We start from the raw sequence: 22,313 nt of genomic DNA, 5'->3' as shown, positions 1-22,313 counted from the left end.
AACATTAGGATGAAAATAGAGCATAGCAAAAAGAAAGACGGACAAATTGTATTTCCATTTCTCAATACTGCCCACACACAGCACAAGTCTTCTGTGTAAATAATTGTTCACTGAATCTACTTTACAAGCTCCCAGTTAGACATTTGAATAAAATGAGATCTTTACTGTAAAAGCACAAAGAGACATGCCAGCCTCAAATCATGTTTGAATTACATAGTGAAGAGCAGAAAACCACTGAAGGTATTGTAGTTCATGCCGTCATCATAGACAATCCTGTTTGGTTGAAGCTCCACATACACATTGTCTCCCACCTCGAGGGGTATGACCACAGCATTGCTGCCCATATCGTGGCTGTCAGACCCTGAGGTGTCCCAGACAGATGTCAGCCGTACACCGTTCTTCATGAGGCTCACAACAGAGTTGGGAACAGGGTTGAGGTTGTTGAACATTGAGAACCGAAAGAAGTACATGCCTTTGACCACTGCTGTAAAAATACCTGCCAGGATAAAGAAAATAGCTTCAATTTCATGAGCTCTCACTTGTCTTTCTCTCTCTCCCTCTGTTTTTCTCTCTCTCTGCTTTACACTACCTGTTGAGGGATTGTAGCTGTTGCCAGTGTTGGAGAAGATCCTCTTGTACTGTAGTGGGGTAGCGACAGTGAAAGGTCCAGTGTCTCCAGAGCCAGAATCTCTGAGAGCTGCAGAAAAGGCCACCTGAGGCGTACCTGAAAGCATCAAAATACCATAAACACATAAGAATTTATACTCAGAGGAATCAAATAACATAACTGTATCTCATAAAAACATTTCCCCTGTGTTACCTGCAGTAAGGCTCCGCAGCTCCAGGACTTCTTTCTCAGTGTTTAGCAGCTTCTCCTCCAGGAGTGTTATTTTTTCAGCCATGTTTGTGATTTTCTCCCCCACTGCTCCCAGGTTTTGGCTTATGGAAGTGAGGGAGTAGATTTCACAGCAGCCGATTGAGCCTGAACACTCAGGGACTTTGCCATTGTTTACATTATGTTGCGCTCCACAAAGACAGCAGCTGACTGCAAAAATTAGGACTGCAATCCTCTTCATCCTTGTGGTTTTCACTGCTCTGTGTATATGGAGTCTCTCCCTGCCCTCCTGCCTCCTTTTATAGCTACTTTATCTGACATTGCGCAAAACAGGAAAAAACAGTTTAACTGTAACTGCAAAGTCAAACATTTTATTATTGTTAATTATTTAACATTTAGCATTTAGCATAACATTTAGCAAACACACTAAAGACAACACTCTTCCATTAGACTGTGTCACTAACATAGCTAACCATAATAAAATGACTGATGCTTCCTTTCTCTGAAAAGAAACTGAAAGTCAGTCAGTTTTTAGCTTAGAGTTCTGTACGTTAAATCACTTCTGCATCTGTCGTATTATTTTAGGCTATAAAACACTCAAACATTCTTTACCTTTTCTGAGAATAAGCTTAAAGAATATTGGTGCTTTGTAAAAGCACGCTTGTTTATTACAGTAATAAGTAAATTCATTACAATCAGAAAGACTGAAGTTGCTGATTTGCTGCAGAAAAACTAGTAGGACTTTGAACACCAATGACTCAACACTGGACTGTTAATGTGACTGCAAATACACTGTATACCACACTGCTTGGATAAATGTGCAATGGACATTTTATATTGCGAAATACATTGTCTGTTACCTATAATGTGTCTCAGATCAGATCTTTGAACGGTATTGAACTGTAAAAGCAAACCTCTGACAAATTTGTGGCAGCGATTGTAGTAAGCAAAGCAATTGATCTTGTACTGTCTTCATACTGTGATTAAAGGGTCACACGATGTTTGGAATGTAGACGAGGAACAACGTGTCACTTTAAAGGTTCCTCAACATGAACACGTTATCTACCACATACTTACCACCATATTGACTGTAGCCTTAAACCATTGGTAATGTTCCACCCGCATGTTTTTATATAACGTACTTCTGCTCACAACAAGGGGTAAGTCATCACACATACAATCCACTACACTGGAAATCCTTGCTCATGATAACTGTTCAGTTGGTTTGGTCCATTGCACTTACATTGTACATGTACTGGCACAGAAAACCCATGACCAACTTTTTGGATAGCAAATCTTCCATGAGTTTCATCAACACACACATTTTTTAGATGTGAGGCAGCAGTAATATCCTTTAGCCCTGAATATTTCCTTTGAATGTGGGCACCCAGCTTTTGCTTATATAGACAAAGTGAGCAGTGAGGACACTGTGCCAACTTTAAACGTCTGAAACCATAAGACAGCTGCTTTGCTGTATCATCAGAAACCATACCAGCCTCAACTGATGCCTCAGGTGAACAAGTATCTGTGCTGGAAGCCTCTGGTTGTGAAGCTGAGACAATATCACTGGATTCTGGTGAAGCTACAGGGGATTGGGGAGAAACTGGGAATGGAAGCGTGTAACAATAGTCTCGATCTACCACTGATGCATTAGACTCTGTAGGCTCCTCAGTAGTTTGAAGTTAGGACACAGAAGACAGTGAAACATTGTCCTGTTCAGATTTGAGGACTGTATTTCAAACTGGCCCCCAGCCTAAACTATTGATGGGTGGACCTGTAAAGCAGCAACACAGATTACAATAATAGACACTTTATTCTTCAAAAAAATTAGCAGTTTGTGCTTTTTATGTTTCAAAGATTGTTTAGTGCCTAAATACCAAAAAGCAAACAAAAAAACACATGCAAGTGCCGTGTTTAACACTTACAACATCAACACTTACAGATGCTGACAGAGTTTACAGCCACTCACTTTCATCATGTTTTGAAGCAGTGACTTCCATTACAAATGTAGTTTTGCAGGTTGTGCAAGACTCAACTCCACGAAGGCCACAACTGCGCAAGCGCGACATTTGGAGAAGGCCCCTGAAGGCTGAACCGGGTGTTCGTCCAGATTGCCTGGTTGAAAAATATAGTGTCTAACGCTAGTGGCTCTCCGAAGTTTAATATCACACATTGGTAAACGTTGTATCCCATTGCTCGAGGGAAAGTAGACAGGGACAAGTAAAGCATCATAAAACACGACTATGAGTTAACGTTAATGTGTTTCACGGCGCTAGTAGGGATAAGTGTGTTGCTCTCGATTCATATCTAGCTAGCTAACGCTAACGTTAAGCTGCTCATTGTTGCCAGTCAAACATCTAAACCTTCCACTAGTTAGATGTTAACTAGAGTCCAACATCTGTATCACTGCCAACTATATAGTTAGCTTCTCCAAAACACAGCGGGAAAAGTACTTCAGTGAAAATGTGAATGAATTCAGCTGCAGATTCACTCGCTGCTCCACAACGGTAACCATGGTAACTGTTCACAACAGAAATGTCGACTGTCTCCATCTAGAGGTTGAGTTATGGCAACTGGACTTTCAGTTTTTAGGTCGAAACGTTTCACCACTCATCCAAGTGGCTTCATCAGTCTGAGAAAAAAACTGGACTGGAACCTCCAGTTTATCTTCCAGGTTAGTTTTACTCCACCCTTGGACCCATATATGCTCATTAGGTGAACTACGTACGTAAATCAGGTGAGAGTCGTTAGAACTCCAACTCCTGAGTTGGTTTCACTCCACACCTGGTCTGAATCGGCTCATTAGGTGAACAATAGAAGTGAGCTCAGGTGAGGGTCATTAGGATCTAATAGTGGACTCATGTCACCTCTCTGATTCACCAAGAGTGTGTGCTCCCTGGAAAACATTTGTAAAACGTAAAGTCCAGTTCCCATAACTCAACTTCTAGATAACTTCACCTGAAGGACTGAGAATCTTCACAGATGACTGTCTCTATAATAAAAATGCAGTAAAACCTGACTAAAACATCTTCATTTTTAAAACTAAAACTCGATGAAAACTAACACCAAGAAAAAAAAGTTTACATAAATTTAAGTAAAAGGTATCGCCTATTCATTTTTTTACTAAAACACTAAATCTAAAATTAAATCAGAATTATTAATAATTGTTAATAACTTATGGGAATGATCTGATAACCTACATGTCTGTTAGCTACAAAAGCAGAATTGTAAAGTTTGTGTTTTTCTGTAGGTTACCATAAGACTAAGGTGTGGATAGTAGCTGAGCCATTGCTTAGTTGTCTGCAGCTTTCACTAGACGACTGACAGGACTGGACTGACAACATGTTAAAAAGAGGAAGTGATACAACACTATACCACTTTCTTTGCAATGTTAAAGCAACTGGCAAAGTCGGATTTGTGGACTTTATTTAAAAATTGTAATTTTGAGTACAAGAAAAAAATAGTGATATAAAAACATTAGGATGAAAATAGAGCATAGCAAAAAGAAAGACGGACAAATTGTATTTCCATTTCTCAATACTGCCCACACACAGCACAAGTCTTCTGTGTAAATAATTGTTCACTGAATCTACTTTACAAGCTCCCAGTTAGACATTTGAATAAAATGAGATCTTTACTGTAAAAGCACAAAGAGACATGCCAGCCTCAAATCATGTTTGAATTACATAGTGAAGAGCAGAAAACCACTGAAGGTATTGTAGTTCATGCCGTCATCATAGACAATCCTGTTTGGTTGAAGCTCCACATACACATTGTCTCCCACCTCGAGGGGGATGACCACAGCATTGCTGCCCATATCGTTGCTGTCAGACCCTGAGGTGTCCCAGACAGATGTCAGCCGTACACCGTTCTTCATGAGGCTCACAACAGAGTTGGGAACAGGATTGAGGTTGTTGAACATTGAGAACCGAAAGAAGTACATGCCTTTGACCACTGCTGTAAAAATACCTGCCAGGATAAAGAAAATAGCTTCAATTTCATGAGCTCTCACTTGTCTTTCTCTCTCTCCCTCTGTTTTTCTCTCTCTCTGCTTTACACTACCTGTTGAGGGATTGTAGCTGTTGCCAGTGTTGGAGAAGATCCTCTTGTACTGTAGTGGGGTAGCGACAGTGAAAGGTCCAGTGTCTCCAGAGCCAGAATCTCTGAGAGCTGCAGAAAAGGCCACCTGAGGCGTACCTGAAAGCATCAAAATACCATAAACACATAAGAATTTATACTCAGAGGAATCAAATAGCATAACTGTATCTCATAAAAACATTTCCCCTGTGTTACCTGCAGTAAGGCTCCGCAGCTCCAGGACTTCTTTCTCAGTGTTTAGCAGCTTCTCCTCCAGGAGTGTTATTTTTTCAGCCATGTTTGTGATTTTCTCCCCCACTGCTCCCAGGTTTTGGCTTATGGAAGTGAGGGAGTAGATTTCACAGCAGCCGACTGAGCCTGAACACTCAGGGACTTTGCCATTGTTTGCATTATATTGCGCTCCACAAAGACAGCAGCTGACTGCAAAAATTAGGACTGCAATCCTCTTCATCCTTGTGGTTTTCACTGCTCTGTGTATATGGAGTCTCTCCCTGCCCTCCTGCCTCCTTTTATAGCTACTTTATCTGACATTGCGCAAAACAGGAAAAAACAGTTTATTGAGAAAGTTGAGAAAACACTCAAATGTCCAACAAATGATTGATAATGATCTATTTTGTGTAGCATATTACCATAAAGCAAAGTCAAACATTTTATTATTGTTAATTATTTAACATTTAGCATAACATTTAGCAAACACACTAAAGACAACACTCTTCCATTAGACTGTGTCACTAACATAGCTAACCATAATAAAATGACTGATGCTTCCTTTCTCTGAAAAGAAACTGAAAGTCAGTTTTTAGCTTAGAGTTCTGTACGTTAAATCACTTCTGCATCTGTCGTATTATTTTAGGCTATAAAACACTCAAACATTCTTTACCTTTTCTGAGAATAAGCTTAAAGAATATTGGAGCTTTGTAAAAGCACGCTTGTTTATTACAGTAATAAGTAAATTCATTACAATCAGAAAGACTGAAGTTGCTGATTTGCTGCAGAAAAACTAGTAAGACTTTGAACACCAATGACTCAACACTGGACTGTTAATGTGACTGCAAATACACTGTATACCACACTGCTTGGATAAATGTGCAATGCACATTTTATATTGTGAAATACATTGTCTGTTACCTATAATGTGTCTCAGATCAGATCTTTGAACAACGATGTTTGGAATGTAAAAGAGGAACATTTCACTTTAAAGGTTTCACAGTACTGACTGTAGCCTTAAGCCATTGGTAATGTTCCAGCCACATATATGTTTTTATATAATGTACTTCTGCTCACAACAAGGGGGTTAGTTGTCACACAAACAACCCACTACACTGGAAATCTTTGCTTGTGATAACTGTTCAGTTGCTTTGGTCCACTGCAAACTTCTCACAACAAAAAAACAACAATATATTAAAATAATAGTTGCCAAATATGACACATGGACATAGTTTAGCACAACACAAGAGTTTTATAATTCCACTGGCAGGAAGATGATGGACAATACAAAGCTCTAAACCGTTTCACATGTTTCAGCACCAAGCAGGAGTTATTTGCTTGTACACAGGTTTTTAACAAGGAAAACATTTGTCTCTAAAATTATCATTTATAACCATGCATTAATTGCTATCCTTAAAATAAATACATATGTACATAACATAAATAATTTAAAATTTGGCTTAAAAATAAATAGTTTTAAGAGCATTTCATGTGCATGTCAGCTGAAAGATATGAGTAGGTGTGCAACAAAAAAAAAAACAAAACTCCAGTTTCAGGTGTTGATATTAGGTAAGAAGTGCAGGCTGGTTACATGTGAATCGAGAGGAGGTCAGCGGGGTCAGCTCATGTTGACCGCCTCCTCAGTGACGCTTCCTGCTGGTTCCTGCAAAGTGTCGCTGCCCGTAACTCAAAGGCACTGACCATCTGTTTAACTACCTCATCAAAGAAGACGCTGGCCAGCTGAGAGTGCAGAAGAGACTTGAACTCAAAGGACACCTACAGTACAGAGGACACAGGAGGGACGGCAAACATGTTAGGAAGTGTGCAGTGTGTGACACTGCATGCATTTTTGATTAAGAATTCTCCCTGGTATTGCAAACTGAGACCTACACCTCTGTTGGTTTTGTTTACTTATATAAAAATACATTTAGCTACCTCCTTAAAATGTTTGATAACCAGTCTTGCAGCATCATGTGCATAAGATGTTCTGCTGAAATCCAGCAACTTCCTGTCTGACCCTGAGATAATCTGAGCCGTCAGCAGCTGCTTAACTCTGTTCCATGACCTGACAGCTATTTCAGGAGTACCAGTACATACAAGACTAAATTTAGAACATGATGAGATTTTATTCTACACATCCTTTCAGTTGGTAATCCATTAACAATGGTGCAGGACTAAAGACTTGCAATTACTTTCTCCCAAAGCAATTTAAACTGCCAAGTCCCATAGTCCACTGATAAGTGGGTTTGTTAATTTCATGGGTTCACTGTCACTGTTGTTTGATATGTATCACACTTGAACTGCAGAAATCTAATTTCCCTGATAACTAATTTTTCTCATATTAAAATGGGTGCTGTAAAGATCTGTTTTCTTCATGGTCAGATATTCATTTGATCTTACATAGAAATCAACGGTGCAGGAGTCTGGTTGGTCTTTGGCTCCAGGGCCAAACCTCCATATTGTTTCAAGATGGCTGAAGAGGGATCCATCAGTACACACAGCCTGTAAAAAATAAAAGGGACCCTTTTAAAAATCAGTGAATGGAGACAAAGACAAAACTAATCATAATCTAATTAGAATCTCTGCAGGAGCACAGAATTAAAAGTTAGAGTGAAAGATACAAAAAGCACTATAAGAGAGTGATATCACTGTTTCTCTAATGTCTGTTCATGGTCATTCTAATAAATGTTCACAGTAGTGATTAAAAAAAAAAAAAAGCTTCAACGTAGCTCTTGAAACACGAAGTCCAGATAGTTTTTATTGCACATTGACTATGCAGCTATATTTAACATGCACCTTGGTGATCATAAAACCTAACTGTAGCACCTCAGGTACACCTAGCCTCTTACTCTGTGACCAAATGAAGAATTCATAAATTTGCAGGAGCAAAACAGTAGTAAACAAGTAACAGTGTGTTTCTGGAACTACCAAGGACTTACTCTGACTTGGTGGTTTGGGATGAGTGTGACCTCAGAGGTGTAACGCTCCACCATTGGAGGGAAACCTATTTCGAGTTCTGCCCAGATGTTGCTGTTTCGTCCTTTCATCACCCGAGACTTCTTGCACCAGGGAACAAAGTGCTGATACTGGGCCACAGTGGCCACCACATTGTACATCTGCTCTGGAGTATACCTGCACACACAGCCACATGAAGCACCTCTAATTAGTTTTTCTCAAATTTATACACTCATAAGTTGTAAGTTTACATTTGCTTTCTATTTCTATTGAAAGCCAAGTGTAAGTGTATTTTGTAGCTTTGTACACAACTTTTTAGAGGTTACACTGTGACACTCACTGTAATGTCCGGCATTCAGTATACTCCATCCTGCGGGTGCTGATGGGAGCAGCCAGGTTGATGAAGCTGCGGCTGGGTATGCTGATGGGGGTGGCATGGCACAGGGGCAGGCTGGCCCTCCTGGCTTCCAGGGCCCCACAGGAGCCCAAGTATCTGATGGGAGGAAATCAAATATATGGAGACACATTAATGGATTTGTGGGGAATATGACAAAAACACCTAAAGTTTAATTTATAAGAGGACCAGATGAAGAGTTAGTTAGTTTGATATATATGTATAATGATATGACTTCAGTTTATGAGCATTATTTTGAAACTACATTTCCCTGTTGCTGCTGATGTTGAAACTCACTTTTATCAATTTTTATTTCGCACTGAAGAAACTTACTGGCATCTTATTGAGCGCAAATATCAAAAGAACCACAGTCTCAAACAGTCCAAATTCAGTCCAGCCCCTCAATTAATAATCCAAAGGGAAGTGAACCTTTATCCCTCTTACCTGTACCCCATCGCCACTCACCTGGCATTTGCTCTTTTAACGTTTCCCCGCACGACTTTTGAAGAGTGGAGCTCACACATCTCCAGCAGCGCCTTAAAGAGGAAGGATCCGGTTTTGATCGTCATGGTGACGTTTACAAAAAAAGAAAAGAAATGCAGGTCCTGAAGAGAAACACCGGTGATTTTACTCCAGCCACAGCAACAGCCCGGCTTTGTACTGTCGGACCAGTCGGTGCACCTGTTCGAAAGGACAGCTGTGACGCAACGACGGACGCCGATGGCGCTGACCAATCACAGAGAAGGTTTTGATAACGTCAGAAAGCTGAGATTCTTTAAATGATAAATGATAATAAAATACAGGTTTATTACTTTGCTGTAGGTCACATAGGTTAGGTACATATTAATCTTTTGTGATTGAATCCCTGAAAATAGTTGGTAGTGTGGTGATTGTGTGGTTGAGCTGGTGAGCAATGAGTCTGGCAAACACATGCTGTGTGCATGATACAGCTGGACTTTGGTGCTGCACTGAAATAAAGGTCATCATCTACACTCAAATAAACAGAAGTAATATTTAATGGGCAGCTAAAAGAATAAAAGTATGATAACATTTCATAACAGCCTATCTGACTCATTATATGGGTCTGCATAACACTGAGGAATCTAAGAGGCCGTTCAGTGCTGCTGTATTAAGTAGCTATGTGGTAACACAGCCAAAACGGGTAGTACAGGGTCGGTTTAGTGCTGGAATTAGGGCACCTGATGAGGGAGGGATTTAAAAACCTCAGTCAATCCTTTCCAAGACAAGCCGGAAACACAGATGTACAGACAAGACAACCTGTCTCAGGATATAAAAGAACCAGTGTAGACTGAGCCAACAGTTACACAGGGAATAGAAGCCGTTCCAGCTGGTCCGTGTTCAATCTTTACCACTGAACTTTATGCAGTCCAGTGACTCAACAGACAAAGTCAAGTCAGTTCAACTTCACTTTTATGAATTTATTTACAACCATATAAAACATTCCTTGAATGTCCATAGGTTTTAAATGACCTGTTTTATTTTTATTGAACATGAAAGCTACTAGACGTCATTCTCTATTTCTGACATCTTCAATCACTGTATTTCTATTGTATTTGCTTATGGCGATTAGTCGTCACAGGACATTCAGTTCACCAAACATCATGACTTCAGCCTATTGATGTCACTGGTTTGTGAACACCACTGATTCACTGGCTTTTTAGCCTATTAATCAGTGACAGGTCTTCATCCAACCTGTCAATAAACCTATGCCTACACTTGAACTATGTGTATACAAAATAAAGGAGGGCATATATTATAGGTGAAAGGGCCTTTTCAGACTAACCCACATACTGTATTTCCTGATCATCATAGCATTTGACATTATCATAAATACAAGTGAAATAATTTGACTCTGCTGTTTAATAGTCGCAGTGATTACAATAACATTTTCCATTGAGACAGAGAAGCTAAACTACAGAGAACAATCTACAACAAGTGTATACAAGAAATGATTTAAGTTTTTATAGTTAATTTTAAACTTTTCATTAATTTATCCCAGAATGGGAAATTTAAATAAACAACAGAAAAGTCAGGGAAAACCTTCTGGTTTCTGGAAGATTGATATATATTTTTTTCAGGTCATACCACTACATGTGAAAATATGCAAATAAGTAAGTAATAGTAATAGTAAGGACAATGATCAAACATCTGGAAAGCTGTTGCGTCACTCAATAAATAAAGCATAATCCTTATTAATTATTATTTCTTTACAAACACAAGGATATTGGTTAGTTTGTGCATTTTTTGTGATAAGGACTTCTTCAATGTGACATACAAAAACTAGACATGAATGTGAACTTTGAGCTTTCAGCCTTTTTTTTTTTTGAGTTGTGCAACAACATGAAGTGAGTGTACATCACCTTTATTCCAGAAATCAGAACTGAAATAGCTAAATATTAACCTCTCCATATAAAGAAGAGCAAGTCTGAATGTGAATTAGCAGCTTAGTTAGAAACAAGTCATGTGAAGAGTGGAAGTTATTGATCATCAGATGAGAAAATGAGTTTGCTCATAGTGTGGATGAACCGAGAGCCATCTGGCTCTGTGACCTTCAGTTGGGTAAGAGGAGGCACGACACCACTGGTGAAGTATCTTAATGCAGGGCTGGGTGACTGGATGGCCTCTAGAAATACCTTGGAGACAAAATGTTAGGTAAATTTTTTTAAGAAATAGACTCAGAGGACGAACTTCGGTAAGATTATATAGAAGTTTTACTTGCAAGGAGTAACAGTCACACAGCACCTTGGTACAGCATGAGGATCACTGGCTGCTTGCAGCCTAACACATCAGTTTTCATGGAAATACAAAAGGGAGGGGATTTCTCCCAGAAAGACATCTGGGCCCTTATCAAATAGTCAAGGTTAGAGCAAACTGTGCTCACTGAGAGCAACAATTATATTTCTACAATGCACAATAGGCCCCATTCAGAAGTGTCTCAGTTATACTAAAGTCAGAAGAATCAGGTCACAGGAGGGTAAACATTTTAATTTCTCTAACACAAAAACAAACCAAAAAAAACCCCCAAACACATCACACTGCTTATCTACAGATGTGCCCCTATATATTTCTGGATCTTAAATGATAACGACAAAAACTACTGAATAGCTGACAACAACACATTTCGGCTGGGTATCATTAAGGTGCTAAAATCAAACACAAACACAAGCACCACACAACTATGAGTTGCAGGTGTGTAGACAGAAGAAAGGCGGGGATGCAGAAATCACAGGAACTAAAAAAAAAAAAAACACTTTCCTTTCCCACACACCCAAAAAAGTTTAATAGTGGAGGGTCAGAGGGGGAGAAAGTACAGAATGTAAAATACTACTGATATGGGATTATGTATATATATTCAGAGAAAATACATTAATAGAAGTCTTTGAAACATCCAGATTACTTATATTTTATTTGAAAAATTAGGTTATGATGGGAATAACAAACATACCTTTACAATGTCCTCGGTATCCTGTGCTGCATTTTGGAAAACAGAGCCACAGTGCTGCAGGTATTTTTCATAAAGACTCAGTGTTTCGGTATCAACCTGCTGGAGAGACGTATCCCCAAGCTCTGCCTTCTGCAGGTTGACCAGGAAGTCAGTGTTGACTGGACCACACTCGATGAGACTCATACTGTAGGATGAAGCGCTAAGTCAGTAGTTTCTCCTATTATTAATTTGTACCATCACCAAAACCACAGGGAATAAGATGCTGCCAACTTTAAAACTCACTGAATATTGAAGTGTTGCAGGAGGATAGCCAAACTCTCACATGCACCCTCTATTGCAAACTTACTGGCACAGTACACTTCATTAAAAGGGAGGCCTGTGAGAGAGCACCATGTCGACTTATTTTGTAAATACCACACATGCAAGACTCAACATGATCTGCTTGCATGCTTTTATCAAATCATTGAAAAGACAAAACACTCAGTGACTCCTCTGTGATTTGCATGTCTTACCATGAAGACCTCCGATGCTGCCAGTAACCAGTATGTGCCCTTGTCTTTGAGCCTTCATCTCTGGCAGGAAAGCCTGGATGGTCCGGATGGTACCTACGACATTGACCTCCAAAATGTGCCTCAGTGATTCCGAGGACTGCACCTCCAGAGGCCCCATCAAACCCACACCAGCATTACACACTGTGAGATCAATCAGGATAAAACCATTAACACACACAAAATACAATCCCGAGAAGAACACACAGGCACAAGAGCATACCCAGAATGTCCACTCGTTTCTCCACAACCCTGTCCCTCACATTCAGGATGGACTGCTGGTCCGTCACGTCCATTTGGAGTACGTCCAAAGTGTCCTTATGCAAGTCTTTCACACACTCTACAAGACGCTCTTTCTTGGCCAGGTTTCTCATTGTGGCATAGACTAAAAACAAAGCAGCACAGGTTATTTGTTAAGTATCACATACAGTGCACAGCTACAGTCCATAGCTACAATTAAGATATAAAAAACAATGATTGGTCATCAGCAGCTCTGATTACCTTTGTATGCTTTATCTGAGTCAGAGGCCAGCCGCACAGCCAGGCTGAGACCGATCCCTGAGGAGCAGCCTGTGATCAGGACCACCTTCTTGTCCATGGAGTCTGACTCACCAGTGTTATGCTTCAGTCGAAAGTAGTTGGAGCAAAGTTAGGATGAAATGAGGCGGATGATGATGCAGTGGCATGAGAAAACTTCTCTCTGTAGTGTTTTCATGTCCTTTGTCAATAGCAAGGTCAGTTAATCCAAAACATCTTTCCGTTATCAGCCAGCTGGTGTCTTCCCGTTCGTTCTCATGTCCTTGTCCTTATAGTTGGACTTTTTTTAACATTTAGACATGTGGGAAACATTTGTAGGGGCTTATTTTTTTTACAGTTTTATTTCAAATGTGTTCAGTTTTTGAGAACAATAACAATATTCAGAAGAATCTTGTATACTCTGTGCTCAACCTGTTCATTGCTTGAATTGCATCATTCACGAGCACCAGATGGCAGCAAAACATCAAATCCTGTACAACATGATGAATCTGACAACATCAGACACAGTTAGTACTCAACTGACTAATTGACAGTGAGGCTGAGTTTTGTTCCCAGGAGGGAAAGCTGAGGTTTCTAATTCAGAAAGACTTGCACTTGCTTATGTTGAGGGAAATTGTTATTTTAAACATGTCCAAAACAGGTGGCTTGACCCAGTTGATGCCCTTACATGGCTGACCATCCAGGTGTACATATTTTCAGCCTTTAATCTTATCTCACCATCTTCATCAGATGATGAAAGCTCTGAAAATGTCACTCTGTGGAAATTTGAGTTGGGATTATTATCTGACAAACTGCTGCTGTTTTAATTTTTTAAATTTCAAATTTAAGGACACAATCATGTAAACGTGACATTCCACCAGGTGGTGACATAAGCTCAGGTACAGTCTTCTCTTCTTTTGGCCACAACTTCCTTCCTCATTCCTGTTTTGTTACAGATGTCTACCTATTGAAATGTATGTAAATTAGTAAACAAGCCTCACATTTTTAAAACAAATTTTAAAGGCACTTTAAGTGCCATAAAAATAAAAATTTCCACTCTTTTCTTTCTCTTTTTTTGCCTTGTTGGCACCTTGTTTCTGCATTTAACTGGTTACCATCACTGTGCACTACAGCTCTGGTCAGTCAAAAGAACTTGCATTTTAATACAACATTTCAGCAGCCTGATTGGAAAGAATTCCTTATTTTGGTGGGAGCAAACCAAGTAGGAATTTCCTGCTATTTTGTTTTGTTCCTTTCCATGAGATGGCATCGGCTGGGCTGATGTTTCAGACTTTGTGGGAGAGATAACAACAGACCTTGTGAACCATTTTTAAATATCCACAACTTCTACGCATTGTTAAAGGTTTTTAACAACAATAATACTTTTGTTGGTGTTCTCTAGTGTAAACCTTCAGTTGTTACTTTCCATACTTGCATATCCTCTTTAGGCTTAAAGTGTTTTAACACACTAGCGCCTATACATGCTGTATTGTTAATGTCTGTTGTTAAAGTTATATCCAACCTCATTACAGGGTATACTGATCTTTCCAACTCCTTTCCTCTCATACTGTACAGTGAAGCAGCCTTTATCCATTAGTCTGCTGACATATAGAGTATGTGGTGCAATACAGTTGTTCAGCTTCCTACATGTGGCCTACAGTCTCCCTGTAGCCTGGTAATTGCCAAGAGATTGTCAAGTGGAGGTGCACAGTGGTCTGGAAAAGCCTTTAAAACCCCTCCTGGACAAGATTGGCCTACAGCAGTGAGAGACAACCCAAGCCTGAAGACCTTACAGCTGCAAAGAGCGAGGCATCCCAAGTGCAGCAGCCGTGTATCTTTGTGGCAGTTAGTTGTAACTCGTGGAGGCAACAAACTGACCATGTGCTCAAGGAGAAATGCATGAGATGGAACAGTCATGGAGTCTGCACTGCAACTGCGCTGCAAAGAGTGAGACAGGTATCTTCTGCTGCTTTAGGAGGAAAAGTGTAACAGCTCCCTGGTGTCACTTCATTTTTGTGCTTGCCCTATGGAGGATCTGGCTAAATCAGTCACATTATTCAGGACAAACACATCTAACAAGTGCACAGTGAAGCCTCAATACAAGATTTGTAATAACACTGAGTTGCTGCAGATGTACTCGACAGGATGTCCCTTGTGAGACTGATGAGCAGAAGTGAAACAGCCGAGATGTGGTGTGGTGGATGTGGTAAAGCTGAAATGTCACGCTATACCTGGCAACAAAGTAGATGCTGTTCATTTTAATGGGGGCATTTCAGTTCAACCAAATTACGCATCTTTTACAATTCTCAGTAATTTGATAACCTCCACACATTTTATCATCACTGTGCAGTGGATACATTACAGCAGAAACAATGAATGCATATCCTTTTCTTCACATGTCGTCTCTAGCAATTTAGCAGGTGTCTCAGCACTTTTACCTACATTTTTGTTACTTCTGGTGTCTCCCCAGAGTTTCTTCTATTTCACTGTTAGATTGTATGCATGTATGTAGCTCTCTGCTGTGATGTGCCCCAAAGTTTTGTACTTATGTGTATTGCAATTGGACATCACACTCTCATTGTAAGTTAGATGTTGCAAGGATACGTGTTTAAAATAGAAAACATCTTCTGTTATATGAAACCCATTCAGCCAACTGGTACTGGAGTATTTTAAAAACTCAAATTTTGGAGCTATAACTTTATATACCTGCTTATAAACCACCAGCTGATGAGAGATGTGGTTTAAACAGATTGTTCTGTTTTGACTACCATGGAGCATATGGCAGGTTTACCTCAATAAAGGGCAAAGACAGAGCATGAGAAATCCACAATGCATTTTTCGCAAGGTAATATAGAAGCAATGGGGCTTGCTCCTTTCTGGTAAAATCATCATGGCTGAAACAGGAGAGGGTATGTGGAAAGTATGAATGGTTATGAGCATCCATGCAGCCTACAGCAGCAGAGTCAGCACATTTTCACTTTCTCATCTACAAAACAGATTTTTAGCATTTTTAGCTAAAACCTCATGAATTATATCCACCTAATAATTTTGGAATCGTATTTGTGCATGCATGTTATATTTTTATGAAAGGGAAAGGTGCAAGTCTATCAACTGTTGCAAGACGATAACAGAGAGAATATATAGTCATCATTTTTTTCAAATACTAAAACATTATAAGCTGGTGGTGAACTAAAGGGAGGGACCTGGCAAAACTTTCATTCCAGAGCAAGTCCTGTCAGAAGAAGGGGGTTTAGGGCATCATAATTCATACATGTATACTTTCCCAGAGTTTTTGATATATCATGCACGGTTTATAGCATCCTACTGGACATCAGGCTTTACGTCATCTGTAACCTTCAGGGCCACTGCTTGACCTCCCGGTTTGGCATTCCACAGGATCTGTTTGTATACAAAACCTCAGTGCTCCAGGAAATGGCAGCGATTGTGTCATGGGAAATGTCCCCTTCGTTTTGAATCGACCACTCAAGGCATTCTTTCTCTCTGTTAAATTGGAGACATCCTGTTCATGCTCTTTTCTGGGCCTTCAGGGACTCAAGTCTGTCTCGGGACTAGACCTGACCTGTATTTAGTTCAGAGCAATGGTTTCTGAGTCATGGCTTGAGTTGGAGGTCAAAGCAGGACAGTTTTGATGTAAGGTATGCATACCTTATACAGCTGCACCATCAGGGGCACTTTTGTTCTGTCAACAGGTGCAAACGTATCAGAGTTACATATCAACGATATGTTCCACTGAGAGATCCAGTTTGTTAGATAACATACACTAGAAATCTCATCAGGGGAGGTTTGCTAGGTCGAAATTCTGGTTCAACTGGGAATATACAGTTGTAGACAGCAGACAATTATGGTGGCACTATGCATCTTTAAGGGGTCAGTGGCTGAGTGGGACCAGGACAAGGACCCTAAACATTAAAAGGATATTTTGAGATGGACTGATAGCAAACATTCCAGTATTTATACAGATTCCCTCTTTATTCTCTATTGTAGCTCCAGGTGCAGCAGGCGGAGAATGCCAGGCGTTCCATGCATCACTGCCTCACATGTGATGTGGTGAGATGGGTGGTGTGTCGGGGCATAGCAAGTGACTCAGTCATGCTGGTATTTATCCAATATCGTACTTTATAAAAAGAGTTCTTGGCCGTAAATGCAGGCATGGTTTAGCGCTCACTCTCACTCAGCACAGTTCACTTGCCAAATAGCTTCTTTTTGCCCTCACAGTTTATACTTCCTCTTTGTTCTTTATCTCAGTGCCCCACAGGGTCACTCTTTTCGTCTGAATCACTTCTAAATTGTGCTTCTCCATGTGCATTCTTGCCTTGCCACAGACACAGATGAAATCAGTGGTGCACTCCACACCCTTGGTTACCTGGATACCCTTTGTTTACCGCTGAGTCTTGACACAGTATAACAAGGTGTGTAGACATAACATAATGCATTGTGCTTGCATGCATGGCAGTAAGCGACAATACTTCCTTCACAGACCTTCCCTTCTTTCAAAACTATACACTACATTTAAAAACTGCAAATCTTTTCATTTGCATTTGCACAGAAGGAGATTAGTGTGCTCAGCATTGAAGACATTCACTCCTTAGCCCTGAATAATGAAATCTTGGCCTGATGTTGTCTTAGAGACTGCATTGCTGCCATTTCTCTTGCTTTTTGCTGGTCCAGGACACCTCACCCATTTTACTGGCTTCATAAATCACTGCTATTGCCAGCCCATACCATGGTTGCAAAATCACCGCCTAGACTTGCAGTTCCCAGGAGCTAAGGACACAATGACACCAAGTTTTACACCTGTGGCATGCAAAGTTGCATATCTCACTGAGTATTTTTTCACTCCTGTGCACTATTGACGTGCTTGGAGGATCATTTTTCCTCTGAACCTTTTGTTACCTGCTATTGGCACAGGCCCAGTATGTCCCACACTCCCACAGTTGAGCGCTAATCCTTATTTGTACTTCAACAAATACTTCTCTCACACACCTGAATAGAGAGAAATGTCACCTGTCCTCATATCTTTCATGCCTGTTCTGGTTTGTCATTGTTTTTTCCAACACCATGGTGTTCTCATTGGTTGATTCCTCAACAGTTTTTTTCTCCTGCCACATTTGAAAAACAAAACTGCAATGAAAAAGAAATAGGCTTGTCCTGCAATGAAAGCTAACATAACACGTCTTACATAACAGTTTAGAGTATCTGTTCCACTTTCTGTTGTGGTCCTTGTCCATTTTAGTTTAGAACACGGCTAATGGCTAAATGATAATAAAATATCATATATCTATATCTATATCTACATCTATATCTATATCTATATCTACATCTATATCTATATCTATATCTATATCTATATCTATATCTATATCTATATCTATATCTGATGACCACTCCAGCAAAGTCTAATAACACCACAGTCATTTTAATCAGGTGAAATACCACATTCATTTTATAGAGAATAGTAACAACAACAACAACAACAACAACAACAATAATAATACTAATACTTTATTGTTATTATTGTTCTTCCTCATCTTCTTCTTCTTATTATTATTATTACCATTATAATGGACACTTGGGTCTTTGAAGGCACCATGTGGTTTCCCTATAAGATCAAGCTTTTAAGAGAAATGAAATACAAATAAAAAGAGCAAATCAAAAAAGAATAATATGCCAATTCAATTCTAATAATTGGCTCCCTTTGTACCAGAGAGGGGTATTTACTGTTAAAGGGAAGTTTTATTCTAAATAAATAGTGGATGATATAAATGTACTTTTCTAAACAGTCCCCAAGGCTGAGCTAAGGATGCATGTACTAAACATTCCCAAGAACCATCTGGGTCTTATCACCTCCCGACATCATTTCCTTCGGTAAAAATGACCAGCAGCCAAGTCCCCAAAGTGCACTTGTGTTTATTGTAAATGGTGCTACGTGCTTATCACATATCACTCCTTAGTGTGTCATGTCAGTAGCCCTTCATTTTATTGCTAATGTGGATGGGAGTTTCTCTTAGTCCATCCGTGCTTTAGTTCTGCTGTCTTTTAAAGTGATTAGGGGAAGAGTTAAAGGATAAAATACTGTTCAACAGAGATAAAGAGGTCACAGTGACAAGTTGGGGAATTTCTCAGGCATCCCTCTGGTAGATGGCAAATTGGATCTGTCTTGCAGTTATGAGATGAGAAAGCAAAGGCTAAACGAAAGCTCTGGGAAATGTGCTGTGCCTCATGATCCTCTGGGAACTGTAGAGGTCCCCCGACATGAGCAAATCACAAGGCTGTATTTGGGGTGAACATTTTTGTTGACAGTTTATCACAGTTATTACATAACGACTTTTTGCCCTGTAATTCTAGAAAGCTAACGTCTTTAGAGTAAAGACAGGAAAGAAAGCTAAATTCATAATTGTCAGCTGCTGGTTATATAACACATATATGTTTTGTTTTCTTCTAATTCTGGAAGGGACATGCTTGGCAATCTTCATGATTGGCATGTTGGGAATGCCATTAGAGCCTAACATCATCACAGCCTAATATGGGCATTACACAGAGTTGACGGGCCTGTTTGACTCTCGATAGCCATCCAGCTTCATTTCAACTTTCTGTTGATCAAGCTGTTATGAGCGTGCCTTTACTTTCCTCCCTTGTTTAAGGCTTATTTGGATCGTGACAGGATTAGCATGTCTGAAAGTATGAAAGTATGTCTCATAACCTTCACACCCTTACACTTACGATAAACTGAAATTGTTCTGCCAGTTAATGCTGTTGTCAGACGTTGGAAGTGTTTTTGTATGTATAAAAAAAAATCACAAAATGTACTGCACTAGTCATTAGTGTTCACAAATAATGCTTCATAGATTAGTAACTTTGCCTGCTGCAAAGGGTCAAAAAACATCTGAGAGGTTGTGAGATGATTAATGAGAGGAGAAAACAAAGTTATGATGATATCTATTCTTTGCTTTTATTGTGAATTATTGGGAAAATACTTTATGAAACCACCTGGGAGGTTTTAAGGAGGAATGTTTCCTTTTATAAACTGTTTATTATATACTGACTTATTAAGAGTTTATGATTTTTATGTAAAATAGAAATCTGAATAGCAACAAGTTACTAAATCCAGTCCTATATTGAACAGCTTATTACAAAGTGAGAAAGATCTGACCCTTTCTTAACAAATTACCTAAACTTGGAGCTAAAGGCATGATGGATAATTAGCATCTGGCTAAAATATTAAAATACGTTTTCAGGTCTGTAACCTGCATGTCAACAAAATCAAAGTGTGTTATGAAAGAATGAAAAATTTGTCTGGGTGTAATCTGCTTCAATCGATGAACACTAGCTGGTTTTCCCTGAGAATCATCATGTAAAGATGGCAAGAGATAAATTTCCACTTAAATACATGTGCGCATTCATTTTTGTTGGAGTTTAAGAACATAAAAACAATGAGCAAACACACTTGTGAGCCTCTGCCATGTGAACTTTGAATTGATTTAATTCATGAGTGTCTTGGTTGTCTGAATCCCACAGTAGACTCAGCCAGATCATATGACTGATCTGTCCGTGGGATCTTTGATCAGTGCTTGGGATTACATACTGCAGTGGACATATCCTGTTCCCCTCATTAACATTACACTCCAGACAAAGGTCAAATGACATCAAAGGTGCTGGAGACTTATGAGAGAGATACCTGGCTTGATTTTGCATTTTTCATTTGTACAGCAAAATATTTTGTTTCCTGTGATTGTAAAATCATCTTTATGCAACTTAATAAAAATGATCATATTTAAAGTCTTTAAACAACTATCAACTTTATTTAGACAACTCTGTTTAAAGTGGTATCGTGATATGTCTCTAAGGCTTCTGCTCATGCCACTGCTTGTTCATGTGAAGGTCTTGAGGTTGTTTTTTAGTAAATCAAAGGCTCTATAGTCTTGCCTCTGATTTAACAGGGATATAGCAACAGATTCTTCTGGACCGGCCCTGCGTCAGCAGTGGGATTCTTCAAGATCCAGCATCTGGGTGCTGCATTCTTGCTGTCCCTACACATTGCCATCGCAACGCTCACGAGACACAACAGTTCCACAGCTGCAGTCGCACACAGAGTCGTTTCCTGTCCCCCAGCTGGAGTGAGGGGTGTGAGAAACATGCTTGCTGAGTTCAGAGTTATGGCCAGAGAGGCGAATGGTAGCACAAGAACCAAACAACCCCATCCCACAGCGCCGATGCTCTCCTCTCCAACAGACACTTCACTCAATAGACAAGGAAGAGAGACAAAAGAGTTATTCATTATCTATTAACACAAGAGGCCCTGTCTATAATAAATACTAAGCTATGAATGAAGATAAAGATGTGTAGGGTTTTTATCCAAGAGATTAAACTCCAATACCAATTTCACCTTCTGCAGACACAACATATGGAAAGATCATAGCTCCAAACCCACAAATCATATTAAGATCCACAGACAAATCATTGGAATTAATTAGGAAGATTATGTTAAAACCGAACAGATGGCGCTAACCCCTGTCTTTATTTGTGGAGTTTTAGGATTTGGAATTAGAGGAGGACCAGTCAGGGGTGGGTGTGTCATCAAAGCAGGGCCACGCCTTTGGTGTGGCCACAGACATTTGGCTGGATGGTGGCTAATTCAGTCTGAAGCCCTGTCAGAGTGTTTTATGTGCCCATTCAGTCTAAGGAAAGAGCTACAGACCACTGGAAGCTGAACACTTTCCAATACTTTACATATTATTTAAAGGGCTATTTATTTTACATTTACATTTTCAGTTGCCACTACCCATCAGCTCAACATTACATGTGCACTTAAGAGGGTGAAATGCTCACTTCTGTTAAAAAGCAGCCAAAACAAATTCCTCTAGCTGGAAAATTAGATTGTCAAAGAAAAGCATGTTAGGGATTGTTTGATTCATTGGAGGCTGTGGGTAACTTCCATGATTTGTGATGTGATCGGCTGAAAAGCAGAGGGAGGAAATAAAGAAGGCAGTTTTAACACAGAGGTCTGCAGGGACACATGAATAACTTGCTGTCGACATGAGCTATAAGTCATAGCTGTGGGGGTCCCGCTAGTGCTAAGCTGGTGGAAACACACACATATACATATAACAGTAGACACACTTTAGTCTAAGTGCCTCATTAGGAGCTATTGCAGGGATGAAAAACTAAAGAAAGTGGGAACAAAATATCATATTATGGGAGTGAATGAACAGCCGGATTCTGGTTTAAGTTCACTGGGGACACAAGTTGCCTTCTGGATTTAGTGGGGCTGAAGAA

The 22,313-nt window shown here is 39.7% G+C and overlaps 4 protein-coding genes across 4 annotated transcripts; all 4 read right to left on the bottom strand.

The window, feature by feature from the left end:
• Positions 1-135: 135 nt before the first annotated feature.
• Positions 136-1,137, bottom strand: LOC113141273 (complement C1q-like protein 2). Its single transcript, XM_026325589.1, has 3 exons — positions 821-1,137; positions 590-724; positions 136-496 (listed from the first exon to the last, which is right to left on the bottom strand). Exons 1-3 carry the CDS (start codon positions 1,074-1,076, stop codon positions 210-212), a joined length of 678 nt encoding a protein of 225 aa, XP_026181374.1. The 5' UTR covers positions 1,077-1,137; the 3' UTR covers positions 136-209.
• A 3,306-nt stretch (positions 1,138-4,443) lies between these two features.
• Positions 4,444-5,390, bottom strand: LOC113141296 (complement C1q-like protein 2). Its single transcript, XM_026325623.1, has 3 exons — positions 5,129-5,390; positions 4,898-5,032; positions 4,444-4,804 (listed from the first exon to the last, which is right to left on the bottom strand). Exons 1-3 carry the CDS (start codon positions 5,382-5,384, stop codon positions 4,518-4,520), a joined length of 678 nt encoding a protein of 225 aa, XP_026181408.1. The 5' UTR covers positions 5,385-5,390; the 3' UTR covers positions 4,444-4,517.
• Positions 5,391-6,215: 825 nt separating this feature from the next.
• Positions 6,216-9,156, bottom strand: LOC113141015 (coenzyme Q-binding protein COQ10 homolog, mitochondrial). The gene is made up of 5 exons (XM_026325191.1): positions 8,955-9,156; positions 8,436-8,588; positions 8,080-8,272; positions 7,541-7,642; positions 6,216-6,916 (listed from the first exon to the last, which is right to left on the bottom strand). The coding sequence occupies exons 1-5, from the start codon at positions 9,056-9,058 to the stop codon at positions 6,764-6,766; spliced, it is 705 nt and encodes a 234-aa protein (XP_026180976.1). The 5' UTR covers positions 9,059-9,156; the 3' UTR covers positions 6,216-6,763.
• A 1,831-nt stretch (positions 9,157-10,987) lies between these two features.
• On the bottom strand, positions 10,988-13,101 carry hsd17b1 (hydroxysteroid (17-beta) dehydrogenase 1). Its single transcript, XM_026325190.1, has 6 exons — positions 13,005-13,101; positions 12,727-12,888; positions 12,468-12,647; positions 12,238-12,331; positions 11,956-12,139; positions 10,988-11,143 (listed from the first exon to the last, which is right to left on the bottom strand). The coding sequence occupies exons 1-6, from the start codon at positions 13,099-13,101 to the stop codon at positions 10,988-10,990; spliced, it is 873 nt and encodes a 290-aa protein (XP_026180975.1).
• Between the last annotated feature and the right edge of the window lie 9,212 nt (positions 13,102-22,313).

Source organism: Mastacembelus armatus, chromosome 8 (genome assembly GCF_900324485.2).
Source record: "Mastacembelus armatus chromosome 8, fMasArm1.2, whole genome shotgun sequence".
Classification (NCBI taxonomy): Eukaryota; Metazoa; Chordata; class Actinopteri; order Synbranchiformes; family Mastacembelidae; genus Mastacembelus; species Mastacembelus armatus.
The sequence above is the reverse complement of the archived record's forward strand: the minus strand, read 5'-3'. Positions and strand labels throughout refer to the sequence as shown.